This window comes from Populus trichocarpa, chromosome 1 (assembly GCF_000002775.5).
Source record: "Populus trichocarpa isolate Nisqually-1 chromosome 1, P.trichocarpa_v4.1, whole genome shotgun sequence".
Lineage (NCBI taxonomy): Eukaryota > Viridiplantae > Streptophyta > Magnoliopsida > Malpighiales > Salicaceae > Populus > Populus trichocarpa.
Window position 1 is genome coordinate 45,966,753 of NC_037285.2, and position 18,682 is coordinate 45,985,434.

General features: G+C 30.5%; 1 protein-coding gene across 1 annotated transcript; it reads right to left on the minus strand.

Annotated features, from left to right (window-relative positions):
• Nucleotides 1-3,803: 3,803 nt before the first annotated feature.
• Nucleotides 3,804-4,566, minus strand: LOC18104148 (calmodulin-binding receptor-like cytoplasmic kinase 2). The gene is made up of 2 exons (XM_006375878.3): nucleotides 4,504-4,566; nucleotides 3,804-4,194 (listed from the first exon to the last, which is right to left on the minus strand). The coding sequence occupies exons 1-2, from the start codon at nucleotides 4,564-4,566 to the stop codon at nucleotides 3,925-3,927; spliced, it is 333 nt and encodes a 110-aa protein (XP_006375940.1). The 3' UTR covers nucleotides 3,804-3,924.
• Between the last annotated feature and the right edge of the window lie 14,116 nt (nucleotides 4,567-18,682).

Here is an 18,682-nt window from a genome sequence, read left to right on the forward strand (position 1 = left end):
AGGAAGTGGGCAGCCTTTCTTCTGCTGTTCATGTGGTGTTCTGCTGTTCCTACCATTGTAAAATCATATATTTAAAATACAATAATAAAAATGTAATACGCAGCTAATTAATGTAATACGCAGCTAATTAATGCTGTTGTTCTTTCTTCTTTATTGTATTTTAAAAAAAAAATTATGATTGTGAAAACTAGCCAAATCATTAGATCCAAGCAATCTAATAGAAACTACTGTAGCTACGCCCAATGTTATCCCAAGATACTTTTTATAATCTAACTTTTTTAATATATTTTTTATTTAATTATCCAATATATTCATAGAAAACACTAAAAATAAAATTATAGATAAAAAATATATATATTTCATCAAAATTCTCTAGTCTAATTCATGTATTTTTCTTAAAAAAAAGTTTTTGACAGTATTAAAAATAATAACAACCAGGAAAAGTATCCTAAGAAACTGAAATGATTTGAACTAAAAAAATATTTTTTTTTTGTTGAAAACATAATTTTTTAATTCATGCATTTTTTTATTTTTAAAAAATTTACTTTTTATGAGTAACATTATTTTGCTAAAATGTCCCTAATACATAATTATTAATAAAGTAATGAAAATATCATAATAAAAATGCCTAATCTTCTTGAAAACAATTAAATAATTGAACAATCACTTAAATATTATTTTAATAAATTGATTGAAAGAATTTTTTTTATTAAAAATAAAGAATAAAAAATGAAATGATATCTAAGATAAAGGTCATACAAGCCTTCAAAGATAATATATGTACGTGTATAATACAAATTAATAAATTCTAAGTAGCAATATTTAATGCAAGTTTAAGAATAAGAGTTTGCTTTGTGTTTTGTTGTGAGATTAACCATATCAAATTATATATTTAATAATAACTAATTGTGTTGTGTTATGAGTAAAATCAATAAATTATTTGGTGTTCTGCTGTCTTGTTGTTTGAATTAAAAGTATTATTAAGAATATAAATTAAATTAAATATTGCAAAAACTAAATGAATTCCTTAATAAATAAATAAATTCTTTCTTTAGAAAGCATGGAAATGCCATGACATTGGCTTTTTAGAGAATACTACGATATTAACAGCCAAAAAAGTTATTGATAGCTGTGTAAATCATTGAAATTGCCACAAAAGCAACCCAAATTATTTATGAATTGGATTCGATGGAAGGAAGATGGGAAGGGGGAAATGGGTAACGGGAAATTAAAGAGAGATGAAGATCTGCGCATGGGCTACCTGTTTTGAGAATTATAGATTTTTATCCCTAACTCAAAACGGCACCAATTATAAGTTCATTCAAAAAAATCTGGAACACAACATATGGAAAAAACTCGAAACAACTCGTCTAGAATTTAGGCAAGAAGAATGAGCCAAGATTTTAAGTGCAATGAAATTTGTCTTACTTTGTTCTGTTTTTTAAAATGATATAAGATAAACTACCTATTTCAGGTGAAACAAATGGAATCGACAACCTTTAAAGGGAGTAAATGTGTCGCTCGTATTCAATAGCCTTTCTTCCATACTGACATGTGCTTTACACGCACCAACATTTCTTTCTCTTTTATTCTATAATATTCAATATCGGCGAGTGAGAATTTGATAGTTAGCCTTATTAGTAGTGTTGGTTGTTGACTTGTCAGACATGTTTTGGGGCCATGCGTGGTCACCAAGAACAAATTCGTGAGGGTGATAAGGCCCAAAAAAGACAATATCTTGTAGGTTCGGTCAGGCTATGACATATTCGATAATAACTCTTCAATTAAGTCCTAAATCTCATTTCATCTTTTCAATTTAATCCCTAATTTGACACCAACTCTTCAATTAGACCCCAAAGCTCATCTCACATGAGGAAAGCCCTCTTTTTTTAATTTAGCCCCTTATTATCTTCAATTTAATATCAAATTTTATTCGATCCAGGCCCAAAAAAGGCTAAGCGAAGATAGAATAAAGGAAGGGAAAGAAGATGAATAATTGCCCAACTGAGTTAACGTGTTCTGGTCTTTTCTCTATGATTCGGGTTGAACATTTGACATTTATCCTTTTTTTCTATAGTCTTTTCTCCATATTCGTTGTGACGCCGCACACGTGCGACAACCAGTAAATCTATAGTTAATTTCATTTTTTGATAAAAGATAATACCATCGGTATAGAATGGTTACCAACTATTAGTTTAATATGCCTTGTAGCCAATCAGTTAGTTACACGAGGTATTATTATATTCATGTAAATACATATTTATTATTAATAAAGGCTTAATTTAACTTTAATATTCATATAATATTAGATTAATGAATCTAGAGTATAGATAAAGTTTATGAGACAAAAATGTTTTGCAAAGGAAATTATAAAGTTGTTATAATTATGAGATTTTTAATGCATCAAAATATTGTTAATAAAATGTTCTTGGTTGATGCTCTTTTAAATACTGGATATTTATTAGAGCCATAAAGACTGATACATATTATGTTTTTTCCTTTATGAAATGAAGCAACTGTTCTCATAAGTTGAGCTATAAGGGATAGCTAAAACTAATATGTATATGTTTGTCATAAGACATGTACACTGAATTGACCTGCATGAGAATTCCATATGGAGAGATTACCTATGTCTATGGAAAGACTCATGTGACAGTTGTATATGTAATCCTTAGACTTGAGATCACTAAGTTATTTTATATAGAGAATGTTATACTTTGATCATGTTACATGTTATCTTAATTGAGGTAACAAAATGATAGACATTGGGTATATCATGAACTATATGAAGGTATTTGAGTGATCAAGAGAGGATTTCATTACCCTATGTGAATTAGAAAAAATATTCAATCTGTTCTCAAATAGTATTGACTGAGAAATCCTTGACCAAGGTGGAATGAGATTTAAAAAGGGTTTGAAATCTTATTCAAATGATCAATTAGTATTATTTAGAGAATGAACATAATTTAACATTGAAAATACGTTGACCAATAGAATCCCCGCCTTCAGCCAACCCCAAATTTGTCTATCATCGTATAATATTGATCATTACATTACGCGGTTTCCAGCTAATGATAGGATATAAAATAATTTTTTATATTCTAAATTAATTTTTTTTATTTTTATATTGATATTAAAAATAATTTTTAAAAAATAAAAAAATATTATTTTAATATATTTTTAAATAAAAAATATTTTAAAAAACATGTACTTATTCAAACACTTAAAATAAAAATCTTAAAATCACAGCATGATAAAAGAAAAACCCCTAAAATCACGGCATGATAGAAGGAGAAAGAAAAGGAATGGGACAAAGAAGGAAGAAAGTAAGGTCACGTAGGGGCCAGTATTGAAGAAAAGCTAAAAGAACTATGTCTGTGAGAAAGTACCATGTTCAATCTTATCTCCACATGTTCAACCTTATATTTTATTGTGGCAAGGAGATAAAGATAATCTCAAAAGCTAATAGATGGTCGCCACGTGTTCAACTTTATGTACCACTAGGAAAGGATAGAAAGTGGGAGAGAGAAAGGTTAAAAAGGCTTAAAAAGAAAAGAAAAGGAAAGACAGAAAGAAAGTAATAGGACAAAGGAAGAAAGTGAATGGGACAACGGAAGAAAGCAAGGTCAGTATTGTAGAGAAGAGGAGATGAAAGTTAGTATGAGAAAGAGGATGATAGATAGAGTGGTTGTCCAAATCATAGTGGTTTTTATAATTATATTTAATTTATACAAATATTAAATTAATATATTCTTAGTATTTTATATGATTTAATTTTTTTTTGATGATTTAAAAAATATATGTGTATAAAAAATTATTTTATATCACTTGTTCGTCTTGAAAAGCAACTGCTTCGGCTTGCTTCTCTTTACATTACCATTTCTGGTGTGGGGTTGATTTCCACAATACTAGGCAGCTATTTGTTTATTCTTCTGTTATAACTGAAAAACTCCCCTGTGATTTAGAAGAAATAAGATAACAAAAATCTGAGGTTGATTGTTCCTTGTAATCCTTACGAATGCTCCAAAGAACCTCTGCGCATTTCCTCATGCTCGGCCTGCTCTGTCTGCCAGGAGCCAAACATTGCAATGCTAGTTCCAGAATCTTTTCTAGGGCCAAGTTATTTGCAGCAGTTCGCTCTAGCTTCGGGTCCAAGATCACAATGGCATTACCTTCTGCAAACTTCTTTATTGCCTGCATGTAAACCAACTGAAATCAGAACAGAGAGAAACCTTCCTTTGCTATTACTCCAGGTAAATGTGATCGCTTTGATCTCTTGGACAAAAGTATTAATTGCTTCGACATCTTGGTAGACAAGTTCCAATAATATTGAGATTAGATGGAAGCTCTGGGATTGCTTTATTGGTTCGGTGGAGGACTTCCATCAGATATTGCAAGCGTTGGATAACAATAGAGCTGTGGTTTTATAGCAGTTACAGAACATTATTAATAATTTAGCAATACTTGTATTGAGTGGAGAAACAGAGGGAAAGAGGATTGTACCCATTTTGCAGTTAATCGTTCCTTTATTTCCCTTTTCGGTTCAATAGGACGCCTACCTGTCATATTGAACCGAAATAGGTGGGAAATTTATAATTTGTTTGCAAAGTTCATTTTAGTTCCTTGTTTTTTAAGCTATTAAATAGTAAGTCCCTATAATTTTCCAGCATTGCATTTTGAATTTTTTATTATTATTAATATTTTTTTTTATATATTTTTGAAAATAATTTTAAAAATGATGTTTTTATTAATATCCCTTTTCTATGATTTTTTTTGGCCTTATGTAGTCTTTCTTCAATTATTTTTAATTTTTTTGCTTGTGTTTAATTTTTTAAGAGGTTAGTAATATTTATCTGTAAATATTTTTTATATATTTCAGATAGATTAAGTATCTAATTTTTATAATAATTTGAATATGTGTAGCCTTGCATAGTTTTTTTTTCCTTTTATGATATTAAAAAAAATTATGTGTGTTGATTTCTATTATAGATTGATTTTAGTAAACAAATTCATTAAATATAATAAGATAAATGACCCATGTTGTAATATTAAATACTTTATCTATATTTGTTTTTTAATTTTTCCACTTGCATTTTTAATTATCGGTAATGACTTTATTTTTTTCATTTATTTACATAATTGTTTGTGATTTTTTTAATTTGATGGGTGTATAAGTTTTTCAATTTACATTTAGAATTTTTTTAATTTAAAAAAACACGTTCAGAAATTCTTATTTTTATGATTTCAGTTTAATACTTATTCTTATGATTTCTTATTTTTTTCCTAATCCTTTTATAAAACAAAAAATTGTTTATAATTTCATCCTTCATTTCAACATAATGATGTATTTTTTTCAATATATATATTCTTGTTTGTTATTATTGCTTTTTTTCTTTATATAATTCATATAAAACCAGCTTATTTAATCTGTCAAGATTAAATAAATAAATAAAAGATATACTCTGTCTTCCCATTTCCTCTCCCTGGTGAATTTTGGCGACCACCCACACAATGATAGCCTAAACAACCACCAGCCATTCCACTTTTCAAGACCCCATCTCTCAATCTCAAAACCAGAAACAACCCTTTCTCATAATTCCGGGAAAGTGAAGAACTAAACCATAGTGGCAAAAATCTTAAAGGGTCTAAATTATCTCTGTTACTTTCCCTCAATTTTCTAGACAAGCAAAAGGAGCTAAACTTATTTCCGACCAAAACGCCAAGAATTTCAGTAGAACAAAAGAAGAGATTGTTACTTGACCATAAACAATTAGTCCGCACCCAAAGAAACTGAGTGAATGAGAGAAAAAGACTAATAGCTAGAAAACAATCAACAGATCCAAGAATTTTCTGTATGGTTTCCAAGAAAATGAAACGAAACGAGCAGCACAACCCTCTTTCTCCTCCAAGAAAAGAAAGAAGAAGAAAAAGAAAAAGAAAAAGAAAGGAAAGAAACAAAGAAGTTCGAGGAAAGAAAAAGTAAGGAAGATGAAACCATAAACCTGCAAGTCCTACAAATCATAAACATTGACTTTGATTTTTCCTTTATAAAACCATAAACCTGCAAGTCCTACAAATCAACATGAAGACTTATCAGATCCTAATGAAAAGCTGTCAAAATCCTATCAGAAATTAAGGAAGATGACGTTACGTTAACTTCAAATCTGAGGATTAATTGTAGCAGATCTTATAGAGTTCAGCTGATTGCTTTACTTGTTTAAATAATTCTCTTGTAAGCCTAATGGTTCACGTCTTCCATCATTGCAACCTTTTTTTCTGTGATTGAAAAATCTATAATAGGAACCTGCACTTCATCCCTTCTATGCTGTTGTTCTTTCTTCTTGTTTTGCTATTTTGATTTTATCATATTTTCTATGATGAAAGTTGAAGAAAACACCCCTTCTTTTGCAATTATTACCACTCCCCCCACGTGGCTACCCATAATTGGACTGTCATCTCAGCTGTATAAATGTCTCGCTCAAGCCAAAAACAGAAACGCACAAAACCCCTCCCCCAACAGAGAATCAAATGATAGCTAAAATCAAATATTATTATTATTATTATTATTATTGCCCCAACAACAAACAATTATTATACAATTATTATTATTGCTGTTGTTATTTTAGGTGCCACCTAGTCCTTTGCTAGGAACTTAACATCCAAAAATGCCTTCACTAATCTTTTGCTCATTTTCAAACCGAAGAGTCCTGTACTAACAAAAGCCTTTTTATAGGATGCTATGTTTTCTTACCCACCTCACGAACATGATCATGAACACGAGCCTAAGATGACTCTCTTTTTACTTTCTTGAATCAATAAAATAACCAGTGAGTCCTGTTCTTGCATTCGACTAAAAAAGGTCTGCAAAATTACAGTAATTGCTTATGATGATACGAACACAACAAAAGATCAAACTCAAGCACTTAAAAGTAATTGCTTATGATGATCATCTCACTAAGTAAGGAGAGAAAAGTAAGGAGAAACGGAAGGAGACATAGACAGATCGGAGGAGAGTAAGAAAAAAATATATGAATATGTGATGTCCTATTTCTCATAAAAATTCTCTCTTTTATTTGGAATTTCTTTGGACAAAGGAAGAAAGTGAGGTCACGTTGGGGGGCCAGTATTGTAGAAAATAGGAGATGAAAATTAGTATGAAAAAGAGGATGATAGAGTGGTTGTCCCAATCATAGTGGTTTTTATAATTATATTTAATTTATAGAAATATTAAATTAATATATTCTTAGTGTTTTATATGATTTATAGAAAAAGACTAATAGCTAGAAAACAATCAACAGATCCAAGAATTTTCTGTATGGTTTCGAAGAAAATGAAACGAAACGAGCAGCACAACCCTCTTTCTCCAAGAAAAGAAAGAAGAAGAAGAAGAAAAAGAAAAGGAAAGAAAAAAAACAAAGAAGTTCGAGGAAGTGTGCAGCCTTTGTTCTGCTGTTCACACAGACTAAGAACTCCTACCATTGTAAAATCATATAATTAAAACACAACAATAAAAATGTAATAATCAGATCTTATAGCGTTCAGCTGATTGCTTTACTTGTTTAAATAATTCTCTTGTAAGCCTAATGGTTCACGTCTTCCATCATTGCAACCTTTTTTTCTGTGATTGAAAAATCTATAATAGGAACCTGCACTGCATCCCTTCTATGCTGTTGTTCTTTCTTCTTGTTTTGCTATTTTGATTTTATCATATTTTCTATGATGAAAGTTGAAGAAATTCTACTTCGAAACTCAAGACAAAGTCTCTCGGACTGCATATTAGTGGGTTGCTCATTGGGATTTCTATAAACAACTGATTCTAATATTGCACAGCAACATTACGAAAAACTGATTATTTCACACATAGTCTAATAAAAGTAGATTCCATTGTCAATTCCTTAACATTTTCCAAACAAATCCATGCTCCTCATTTTATACTTTCTTGAGGGTTTCTATTCTCTTATTACCAATTTCAGTGAGTTTCATAATAAGCTGCTTAGAAAGAAGCTATCTAACAGGAGGGTGGGGCTACTCTTAGCCAATGAAAACAGCTTCACATGCTATACAGCAACGTGAAAAAAAATTCTCAGCCTGTTCTCTCTTTAATGAACACCCTCTTGGATTCTCTAGCATTAGGCAACAAGGTATCTGCTTGGAATTACTTCCACCCATCTGAAAAAATAACATACAATCTATTTAATACACTTAACTAAAAATGTATTTTATAACCCTATATATTTTTTAACTAAACTAGTTATTTTTTTCAAAAACCAAAAAAGTAAACAGTTTTTCAAAAATCTAATTCATAATAAAACAAATAATGAAACTTGATAATAATTCACTAAATAACCATCAATTATTCATCAAACCAATCTGAAAAAGCTAATATTAAAGATAGGAACAAATCTAGAATTTTATCATATTTTTAAGGATCAAATTATAATTTTATCAAATATTGTAATAGGTCAATTATATTACCCGAGTGTGTGACACAGAGATGATCATCATAGAAAATTACTTTTAATTGCTTGAGTTTTATCCTTAGATGACAAACTTACCTTGTCCTACTAATGCTTTTGCTTTCATTGTTTCGAAAGTAATTAAAAGAGACATGAACATAATCATTTCCTTCCTTTTACTTTCCACTTCTTTGTAATATTGGATTGCAAACGGGATGGTGCTTAGGGGGGCCAGTTTTTCTTTTCCTTTCTTTTTAAAATCTTATTTTTTATAATACTATTAAATATAAATAAATAACTTACTTTGTAAGAATTTATTTTCTATAAAAACTACCTTTTAAAAGAAACTACTTTAAATAAACGGGGCTCAAATCTCACTCTCATGGCTTTATTTATCTAGTTGAGATAGATAGACCTTCATAACCGCATGTGGTTATTTGTCATGATATTACCTTCTTCTGGAATTAGGACATGATGAAAATAGGCAAACAGAACCTAATAATTTAGTCATTCTCAATGTTTTGGAAGATTTTTGCGAAAGAAAAATTATTACAAATTTCCCTAGTCATGATCATATCCATGACATCTGACAAAATTATTATAAACAGTTTTTTTTTTTTTTTTGTAAACATTTAGAAAAAAGAGTTTATTACTTGGCGAAAAACAACTAGTCATCACCCAAAGAAACCGAGTGAATGAGAAAAAAAGACAAATAGCTAGAAAACAATCAACAGATCCAAGAACTTTCTGTATGGTTTCCAAGAAAATGAAAAGTAAAGGAAAGAAGATAGAGAGTCAAACTTGGCTGAATTGGCACATGATTTGAGTTCTGAGTTGAGTTCTAAGTTCGGTGGGTTAATCTAAAATGATTCAAATCAATAATTTCTTCTAAATGATGAAAACATGTTGTTTTGCATAACAAAAATATCAATTAGAATTTTTATTGAGTCTTGACTAGGTTGCAAGTCGACTCGTCATCAGGTCAAACTATATTAACTCTAAGTTAACTTTTTTCTTATACCCAACCCGAGCAAGGTGATGGATTGTTCGAGCCAGTTTAATAACAATGTTTTCATCTATTTAACTAATCCTTGTAATTTATATATTTGCGTTGATGTTTTTTTTTTCATTCCACAGTAAAAAAAAACTCTTGATTTCTCATGAACAATCTTAAAACTGTACTTCAAGATTCTGAAGGAAAAGACATTAAAGAAGCTTCTTATGACATGCAGTTTCAACGAAAACTCCTTCACGCTATTTTCCAAGATACTTCTACCCACAAGAAACCTGGAAAAACTTAAATAATATCAGCAAAACTATAATCAATGAACATGGCAGTAACAGGTTGGGAATGTGACAGAATGCTAAGTGCCAAAGGGTAAAAGTATTATTAAAGAGGCGTGACACAAACGAAGCTACCCCTTACCTACTCCTGGGAAGGGATGTCAGACTATACAGCTTTTTCAATTCATTAATGTCGTTCTCTGTTTGTTTTCTAAAACCTGCTCGAATCATATACATGTATTATATTCTTAAAATTGCTCTATGGGATTGCAGGTCATGCTCGTTTGATTGATTTTTTTCAAATTCTTTTCATGCTCTTCCAAACAAGGCAGGGAAGGAGGACCTGAAATCACGGCAGCGAATAAGGAGAGAAATAGCCTGTTTGTCTTTGCTTTTTTTTTTTTTTAGTATTTTTGAAAAACATTATTTTTTTTTTGATATAAATTAATTTTTTTATATTTTCATATTATTTTGATATATTTCTAAACAAAAAAATACTTTAAAAAACAACCGCTAACACATTACCAGAAAACCGATAAATACAAACGAAAATACCGAGGGAATATTTCCGTCGGTAAATTTCCGAGGGATTTTACCGACGGACATATTCCCTCGGTATATACCGAGGGAATTACGGAGGGACAAAAAATTAAAACAAAACAAAAAAAATGATGACGTGTCAGGATTTACCAACGAAATTACAGACATAATTTATTCCGTCGGGAAAATACCGTCGGTAAATCCGTTGGTAACCTTGTTTACACTGTTCATCATGTCAATTACAAAGGGAATCACCGACGGACAAAATCCGTCGGTATTTTCCAGAGAGCTCCAGAACTGTTCACTTTCCAATTGCACTGTTAATTGTTGTTCTTTAAGGACAAAATCACCGACGGATTGAAAAGTCGTCGGTGTTATTTGGCGGTTTTCTGAAAAAATTCAATTGATTTAAAATTTTCATTTAAATATTACAGACGGAATCACCGACGGACTAAAAAATCGTCGGTAATTGTTGGCGGTTTCTGAAAAATTTGTACGAAATTAAAAATTTAAATTAAATATTACCGATGGAATTACCGACGGAATAATTAAAAAATATTAATATTCAATTATCCGTCGGTAAATCCGTCGCTAACGCGCCCCAATAAAAAGCCCGAATCCCTTATTTCACAAGAGACAGACTTATTTCTTCCTATTCTTCTACTTCTTCTTCTTCTTCACTATATGTAAAAAACATCAATATCTATTTCTTTCTCTTCTTTTCTCTCCTCGTCTCCTTCTCTTTTTCTCCATGCTCGGGTATGTCTTCTTCTTCTTTCTTCTTTTATCCTCTTAGTTTTTTTTTTAATTAATATGCTTTACGAAATGTTTTTCTCTCCTTAGCTTCACTTGCAACTACATTAAGGTAAGATTTTTCTTCTTTTTTCATGATTTTTTTCACTATATTTGTTTTTTATTTTATTTTTAATTGTTTTTGTTCTTAATAATTGTATAAATGTTGTTGTGAGATTTGTTTTTTCATATGAGATTAATTTTTAGTTGATTTATTTATAGGATTTTTAAATTTTTAGCAATTGCAACTTTATTTTTTTTCATATGAATTTTTTTAGTTGAATTTATTTTTTCATTTTATTTATTTGTTGCAAATTTGTTTGAGTTGATTTTTGTATTTGTTTTTCAAGAATTTTGAGTATATATTATACAGTGTTGATTTATGTTAATTTAATTATTTTATAATTTTATAAAATGATTTTTTTTTATTTTTTTTTAAATAATTACCGATGGAATTTCCATCGGTAATTCCGTCGGCAAATCCGTTGGTAATAAAAAATATTATTACCGACGGATTTACCGACGAAATGAAGCGGGTAATTTTATTTTTTTATTTCTGACGGATTTACCGACGGATAAAAAATTACCGATAAAGGATTCACCGACGGAGCATTTCCGTCGGTGATGTCGTTGGTAAATTAATTACTAACGGAATATGTGTCTTACACCGACGGAAAAATTCCGTCGGTAAAACTGTTAAATCTTGTAGTGACATACTTTTTTTAAGCTATTAAGTAACCGGTCCTTATAATTTTCCAACATTGTATTTTGATACCAAACTTTATTTTTCTCTTTTTTAAGTTCTTTTTTGAGTGGAGAAGAGAGAGAGGATCGCCAGATTTCATTTTAGAGAGAAAAAGTTGTTGTTGAAAAAGATTTTGGCCACCGAAATCGTTGATTTTTTTTAGTCAAATGGTAGCCACCCATTTTTTTCTTGTGTTCATAATTAAAACCTTCTTAAAGGGTTCTTATCAATGGCTTTAAAACCTCTCTCTCAAGATCAAAAGGTTAAAAATAACTCTCTGCCCTCTAAGTCTAACAAAACTACCAAGTACCCTTAAAACCAAAACCACCATTGCCAAACCAGTTTAGTACAAGAACTTCTAGCTGTTAGCTTTTGTCCAAAACCTTTTTACTTTGATCAAATGGTTAAACTTTCATTAATCTTTTAGGGAATCCACAAAAAACCTAGAAAAACCCTATAAATACTCTTGAAAATTAGAGCCGGAGAGGAGGAGAAAATGAGAGGAAAAGAGAGGAAAAACATGGGGAAATAATTTGTTAATAGACTCTATTATGAAGGTTTAAGAGCCTAATATAGAATGTCTAACCTATTTTAAAAAGAAAAGGAGTGAAAAGAAAAGAAAGAAGGAAAAAAGAAGAAAAAAATAACAACGTAATTTTGAAATTAGAAGGTCTAATTTCAGTGAAAGTTAAGAGCATTAGAGACTAGACCATGCTTATACCAAAAACGAATCTCATCGTTGAAGGAATGCAAACAGTTGTTAACGAGACACTTATGCTGTTCTAACATTCAAAGATTGTTGAATCTAGTACTGGTGCTCATTCTGGATCTAGGAATGCAACGTAATTTTCTGGACCAATTAATTTCAGGTATTTTTTTTCCTCTTTTATTTCCTTTATGTTTTTATCTTCTTCTTCGTAGATCTGTAAAAATTATGGCATAAATCCTTTGATATTCTTGATAAATCCGCTACTGTCATATTTTTTCCATAACATTTCCATAACTCTTCATCTTATCTCGCCACATTCCACAGTTAAAACTAACCAAATTCATCAAGCAACCCACAAAAAACACATTTTTTCCATGACTGTTTTCTTCTTCATGAATCACAATTGGCAGCTCAAATCATCTAACCAAACAAGGGGGGAATTTCTAACCAAACAGAGAGACAAAACTGGGGGGGGGGGGGGTAACTGTGAACAGAGAGAGGCAAAACGCGGGGAGCCATTTCTGTTAACATAGAGAGGCAAAACACGGGGGGCGATTTCTGTTAACATAGAGAGGCAAAAGGGTGAGGGGGGGGCGATTGATTTCTGTGAACAGAGAGAGGCCAAAACGGGGGGGGGGGGGGGTTCTGTTAACAAAGAGAGGCAAAATGGGGGGGGAGATTTCTGTGAACTTTACTGTGAAGCAGCCCCTCCCTGTCCCCGGATCCGGCCACCATATACTTTCTGTCAACCCTTGCTCTCTTTTTTTGTCAAGACACAGCTTTACCAGAGCAAGTAGCCGGGGGAGAGAGGAGGAGAAACCGAAAGTGAGAGGGAACAGGGGAATGAGGGAATAAGAGAAATCGAGAGGGAGAGGGAACAGGGGAATTGGGGAAACTGGAACCAGGAGAGGGGAATGAGAACAGGGGAATTGGGGGAACTGGAACCAAAAGGAGAGGGGAATGGGAACAGTGCAATTGGGGAATGTTAAATAGGGAATTATAGAAACCGGTTATAACAGGGGAAATGGGGAATGAATATAACAGGGGAAATGGGGAATTATAGAAACCGATTATAATAGGGGAAATGGGGAATGAATATAACAGGGGAAATGGAGAATTATAGAAACCGATAGGGTGAGGGGAATAGGTGGGGAATGGGATAATGGGATGGGAACAACGAAATTATAATAGAACCCTAATAAACATAAATTTGTGTTTTATTTTGCTTTGATCAATTTATGATTAGTGTTTGATTATATTTGTTATATATGGATAAATTTGTGTGACTATGTCGGTAATTATATAGATTTCATTGCGCAATGTCTATTGATCGTTGTGAACTTATGAAATCGCATGTATGAAGATGATGGTGTTGAAAAGTTGTCTAAACAGATTGGAGATGTAGCATTTGCAATTCAAAGCCTCAGCAAAAATCAACTTGATGTTAATGCATTGTATGCGGAAGTGATGAAAATTGAAGGTTTTGATGAGATCACTCTTGGAGATGCATTTGATCATTTGGTCCAAAATGAAATATTGGCAAAAGTATTTATGATAAAAAATGCTAATTTGAGGAAAATTTGGGTTCAGAATTTTGTGAACCAACACTACTATAGGCCTGCTTGCTAAGATGGTTTGACTATGTTTAAAATTTGGGTTCAGACTATGTTTGTTATTTGACAAGTATCTTTACTTGTTTAATTCAGTCTAGCATGTTTATGTTTGTAATTTGAACTAATATGTATGTATATGACATCGAAACTTAATATTTATTCATAACTTTGTTTGATGTTAGATATTTATATTTATTTCTTGATGCTTATTTGATATATATTAAAGGGATAATTGCCTTTACCCGTAAAAAAAAAAATATATTTATCCAAAAAACCCATCAAAATATTTTTTGAATCTACTTATCTTTTTTACAAAACTTCATACAAAAAAAAAAACAACCCAAATATATAACTCTTACCATAAACTAATTTGACTTTCTTCATATGAAAAAAAAAAATTATTTTAAGCTTTTAAAATTGAAAAAAATATAGTAATAGGTTTTACTTAAAAAATATTTCACAAGCTTATTTCTATATAATATGATATGACATATATAGTTATATTTTATAAAATAAGCTATGTATGAATATATATTATAATAAAAAAAATTCATCATTATACTTTTTAGATTTCATTATTTTATTGTAAGTGATTAAATATTTATATTAAATATTATATATATATATTAGATAAACTTTAAAAAAAAATTAATTCATTAATAAATTATTTTTCAGTTCATTTTCCATAACATAACTAAACACTGGAAAGTGTTTTCCAGTTCATTTTCTATAACACTACCAAACATCGGAAAATACTTTCCCGGAATTTACTTTCCAGGAATTCACTTTCCCCGTAATTCACTTTCCAAAAGGAAACAACTTTCCTGCAAACAAACGGAGCCTTGATTATCCTAATACAAAACTTAATATAATTTCGTAGTTGTGGAATACTAACTAGATATAAAGGAAAAATATAAATTACAACAAAAAAATACAGATTCTAAAGGTCCAAAAAAAGTGATTTACTAACAAGCTATAAGCTTGAGAAAGATAAATAGTGAGAGGATGAGTTCAATAACTCAGTGAGTAGATAATGTTCAATATACATACACAAGGTAATACAACAATGATAAATATATATACAATTATGACTTTAGATTCTTATAAGAAGGTTTCTCAAATAGGCCATAACAACGATATCGTAAGGTAAAACTCGTTAGAAAATCAAAATGCAATGACCATAAGGGTCCATACTATGGGATGATTAGTCTACACAGGTTGATGACTCCCTCGACCAACTAGGGTTTCAGATACGATGTACACTAAGACTAACACTACCATGTTAGCATGAACATTCTAATTGGCATACCATAAGTTTATATCATAATCAAACAAACAGATTCATATCTCAACGCCAGCTCATGACATTAATAAAATAAGAAGTTATCAATTCAGAAGTCAATTTAAAAGTATATATTGGCTTATATCAAGAATTCAGATTCAACAATTGATCATCTTTTATCATAATAAAGATAATAATCAACACATATATTATAAAGAAGCACGATCCAATTCATATTAACAACTCAAATATTTATACTATTTCTCATGTATATGAAAAATTATACACTCACTCGACTTAAAAGTGAACAGAATTCGAAAGCAAATACTGAAGGAATCCTACTGATATTCCGTATGTAGAATATCAGGATTATATGAATACAAATGAGACATATTATAAAACGACTCGAAAAGAACATACAACCTATTTAATACACTTAACTAAGGGTCTATTTCATAACCCTATATATTTTTTTAACTAAACTAGCTATTTTTCCCAAAAACCCAAAAAGTAAACGGTTTTTCAGAAATCTAATTCATAATAAAACAAATAATGAGACTTGATAATAATTCACTAAATAACCATCAATTATTCATCAAAACAATATGAAAAAGCTAATATTAAAGCTAGGGACCAATCTGGAATTTTATCATATTTTTAGGGGTTAAATTATAATTTTATCAAATTGGAGGCCCAGACTAAAAATATTATAAATTCATGACTATACTGGAATTATGCCCATAATTCATCCTCAATTCTGCCCAGAATCTCAAATTATGCTCCAGGGACCACTCTGTAATTTTATCAAATTTCTAGGGTTAAGTTGTAATTTCATCAAATTGGAGGACCAAAGTGAAAATATCATAAATTCATAACTATACTGGAATTCTGCCCATAATTTAACTTTAATTCTGTCCAGAATCTCGGATTATGCTCCAGGGACCAATCTCTAATTTTTCTAAAGTTCAAGGACTAAACTGTAATTTTCACAAATTGAGGGGCCAAGCTGAAATTTCATAATTTTTAACCTCAAACCCAGAATTTACACAGATAACCTACTGATATATCAAGATTTCTAACTCAAATTCACCATTTAAATACAATCATAACTCAAAATCATCATTTTTACCTAAAATCTTTTAAAATCAACTAAATAATTCATTACCCATAACAATCAACCCATAATTTTTCTGTAATGTAATTGTAATTCCTAGCATAATGCATATTCGAGGGCAAGCACAACAACTCAAGAGCAAAGAAACTCGATGAAATAGCAAAAGAAAAAGACTTGAAGGACTGAAAAAAAATAAAACCAAAAAAGAGGGATGAAAAAAGTAACCGCACTCTGGTTGCCATAAAAAAACATAGTTCTTTAAGTATTTTTTTTTTTTTAAAATATTGTAATAGGTCAATCATATTACCCGAGTGTGTGACACAGAGATGATCATCATAGAAAATTACTTTTAATTGCTTGAGTTTTATCCTTAGATGACAAACTTACCTTGTCCTACTAATGCTTTTGCTTTCATTGTTTCGAAAGTAAAAGAGACATAAACATAATCATTTCCTTCCTTTTACTTTCCACTTCTTTGCAAACGGGATGGTGCTTAGGGGGGCCAGTTTTTCCTTTCCTTTCTTTTTAAAATCTTATCCCTTGGGCGAGGAAATTAGTGGAGCATTAGACTTTTTAAAAGACAACCAAAAGAAGCAATGTCTGATCATCTTTTGATATGGTGGTCTTCCATGATCAGTTTGTTGATGAAGATATCGAAAGATTCGAGTCTCCGTTCTAGCTCAGGTTGGAAGCTAGGCCGAAAGCTAAGCTTCTTTTAATTATGAATCGTTTATGCAAAGGAAACCCAGAAGCTTGAACAAACAGAAATGCCCTGTTGATTTCTCTGCTGCTACTCATTATTTCCAATATTATTCCATTATCTTACCCGAGAGCAATTATACAAGAAATTTCATTATCCTGCCCCAAAAGGCAATTTATTACAAGGACTTCCTTTAACCTCCTTGAAGGCAATTTATTTGATGAAAATTCCTTTAATCCACCTCAAAGACAATTTATCTTAGGGAATTCCAACAAGCCAGGCAATTTATTTCTTGGAAATTCCTTTAACCCGCCCTAATTAAGGCATTTTATCTAAGGGAATTCCAACAACCTGCTCCAAAATCAATTTATTTCTTGGACTCAGTATTCTTTGATACTAGTTATTTATATATAATTTAACAACACTTTTATCTTATATTTAAAAAGAAATTCAAAAGTAAGGATAAGCCTTACCTAGAGCTCCTGTGGTTCTTGCTCCCGAGAGAATTGGCTCCACTCCAGACAAATCTACTACCAAAAACCCAAGTTTCAACCAATCAATAACATCAACACCCATTTTAATTCAATGCAAGAAGTTTTTCTTAACCAATTTACTTGATGCAAGTTCTTATAATCAAAGTGACAGTATTCAGGGTGAAGACAAGCAGAAGGGCGTGTATTAATTTTATTTTTTAATGTTGAGTTTTTTTATTGAATTTTATTTGTCAATATTGAATTAATTATAAATTAAATTTTATATTTTTTTATCATATATAAAAAAACAAAGTAATCTCATCTTTTGATACGGTGGTCCAAGATTCACCATGACATGGTTGTAGTTTTTTTTTTTGCCTTTTTCTTTTGAAAATGTTATGTCATTTAATTTATAATTATAAATTAAATTCTTTTTATTGGTCATTTTAATTTTTTTTACTTTTTTTATATATAATTTTTTAATTTTATATTTTATTAATGTTGAGTTTTTTTATTAAATTTTATTTGGCTATGAACCAGAACTTTTTATTTTTTATTTTTTGGACAAGCAGAGACAAATTAAATAAACAAAGTAATCTCATCTTTTGATATAGTTGTAGTTTTTTTATTATTTGTTTTTTGCCCTTTTCTTTTAAAAATGTTATCTCCTTGGTAAGGAATCCTTGGTTCCCAACGGCAACTGTAGCAGAGTTGACGGTTGCGTAAAAACAAATCTCTAAACTCCACCGAAAGTAGTGGAGCATTAGAGTTTTTAAAAGACAAAACGGGGACAAGTGGGAGACGAAGAACAAGACAACAGTAGGTGGTCTAAGATACACCGTATATATGATAATAATAAAACAAGCCTTTAAAACAACTCTGAAAACAAAAAATTTTATAATTCATAATTTATAAACACATGCGATAAAATAAATCATACTGCATGTTTTCATTTGGCATTTAATTCCATGAAC

Excerpts from the sequence above, each read along its gene's own strand:
- LOC18104148 (XM_006375878.3), bottom strand. The coding sequence starts at position 4,566 with ATGACAGGTAGGCGTCCTATTGAACCGAAAAGGGAAATAAAGGAACGA. Across the intron at positions 4,195-4,503 it reads AACGATTAACTGCAAAATGG|GCAATAAAGAAGTTTGCAGA; the intron begins GTACAATCCTCT and ends GTTTACATGCAG.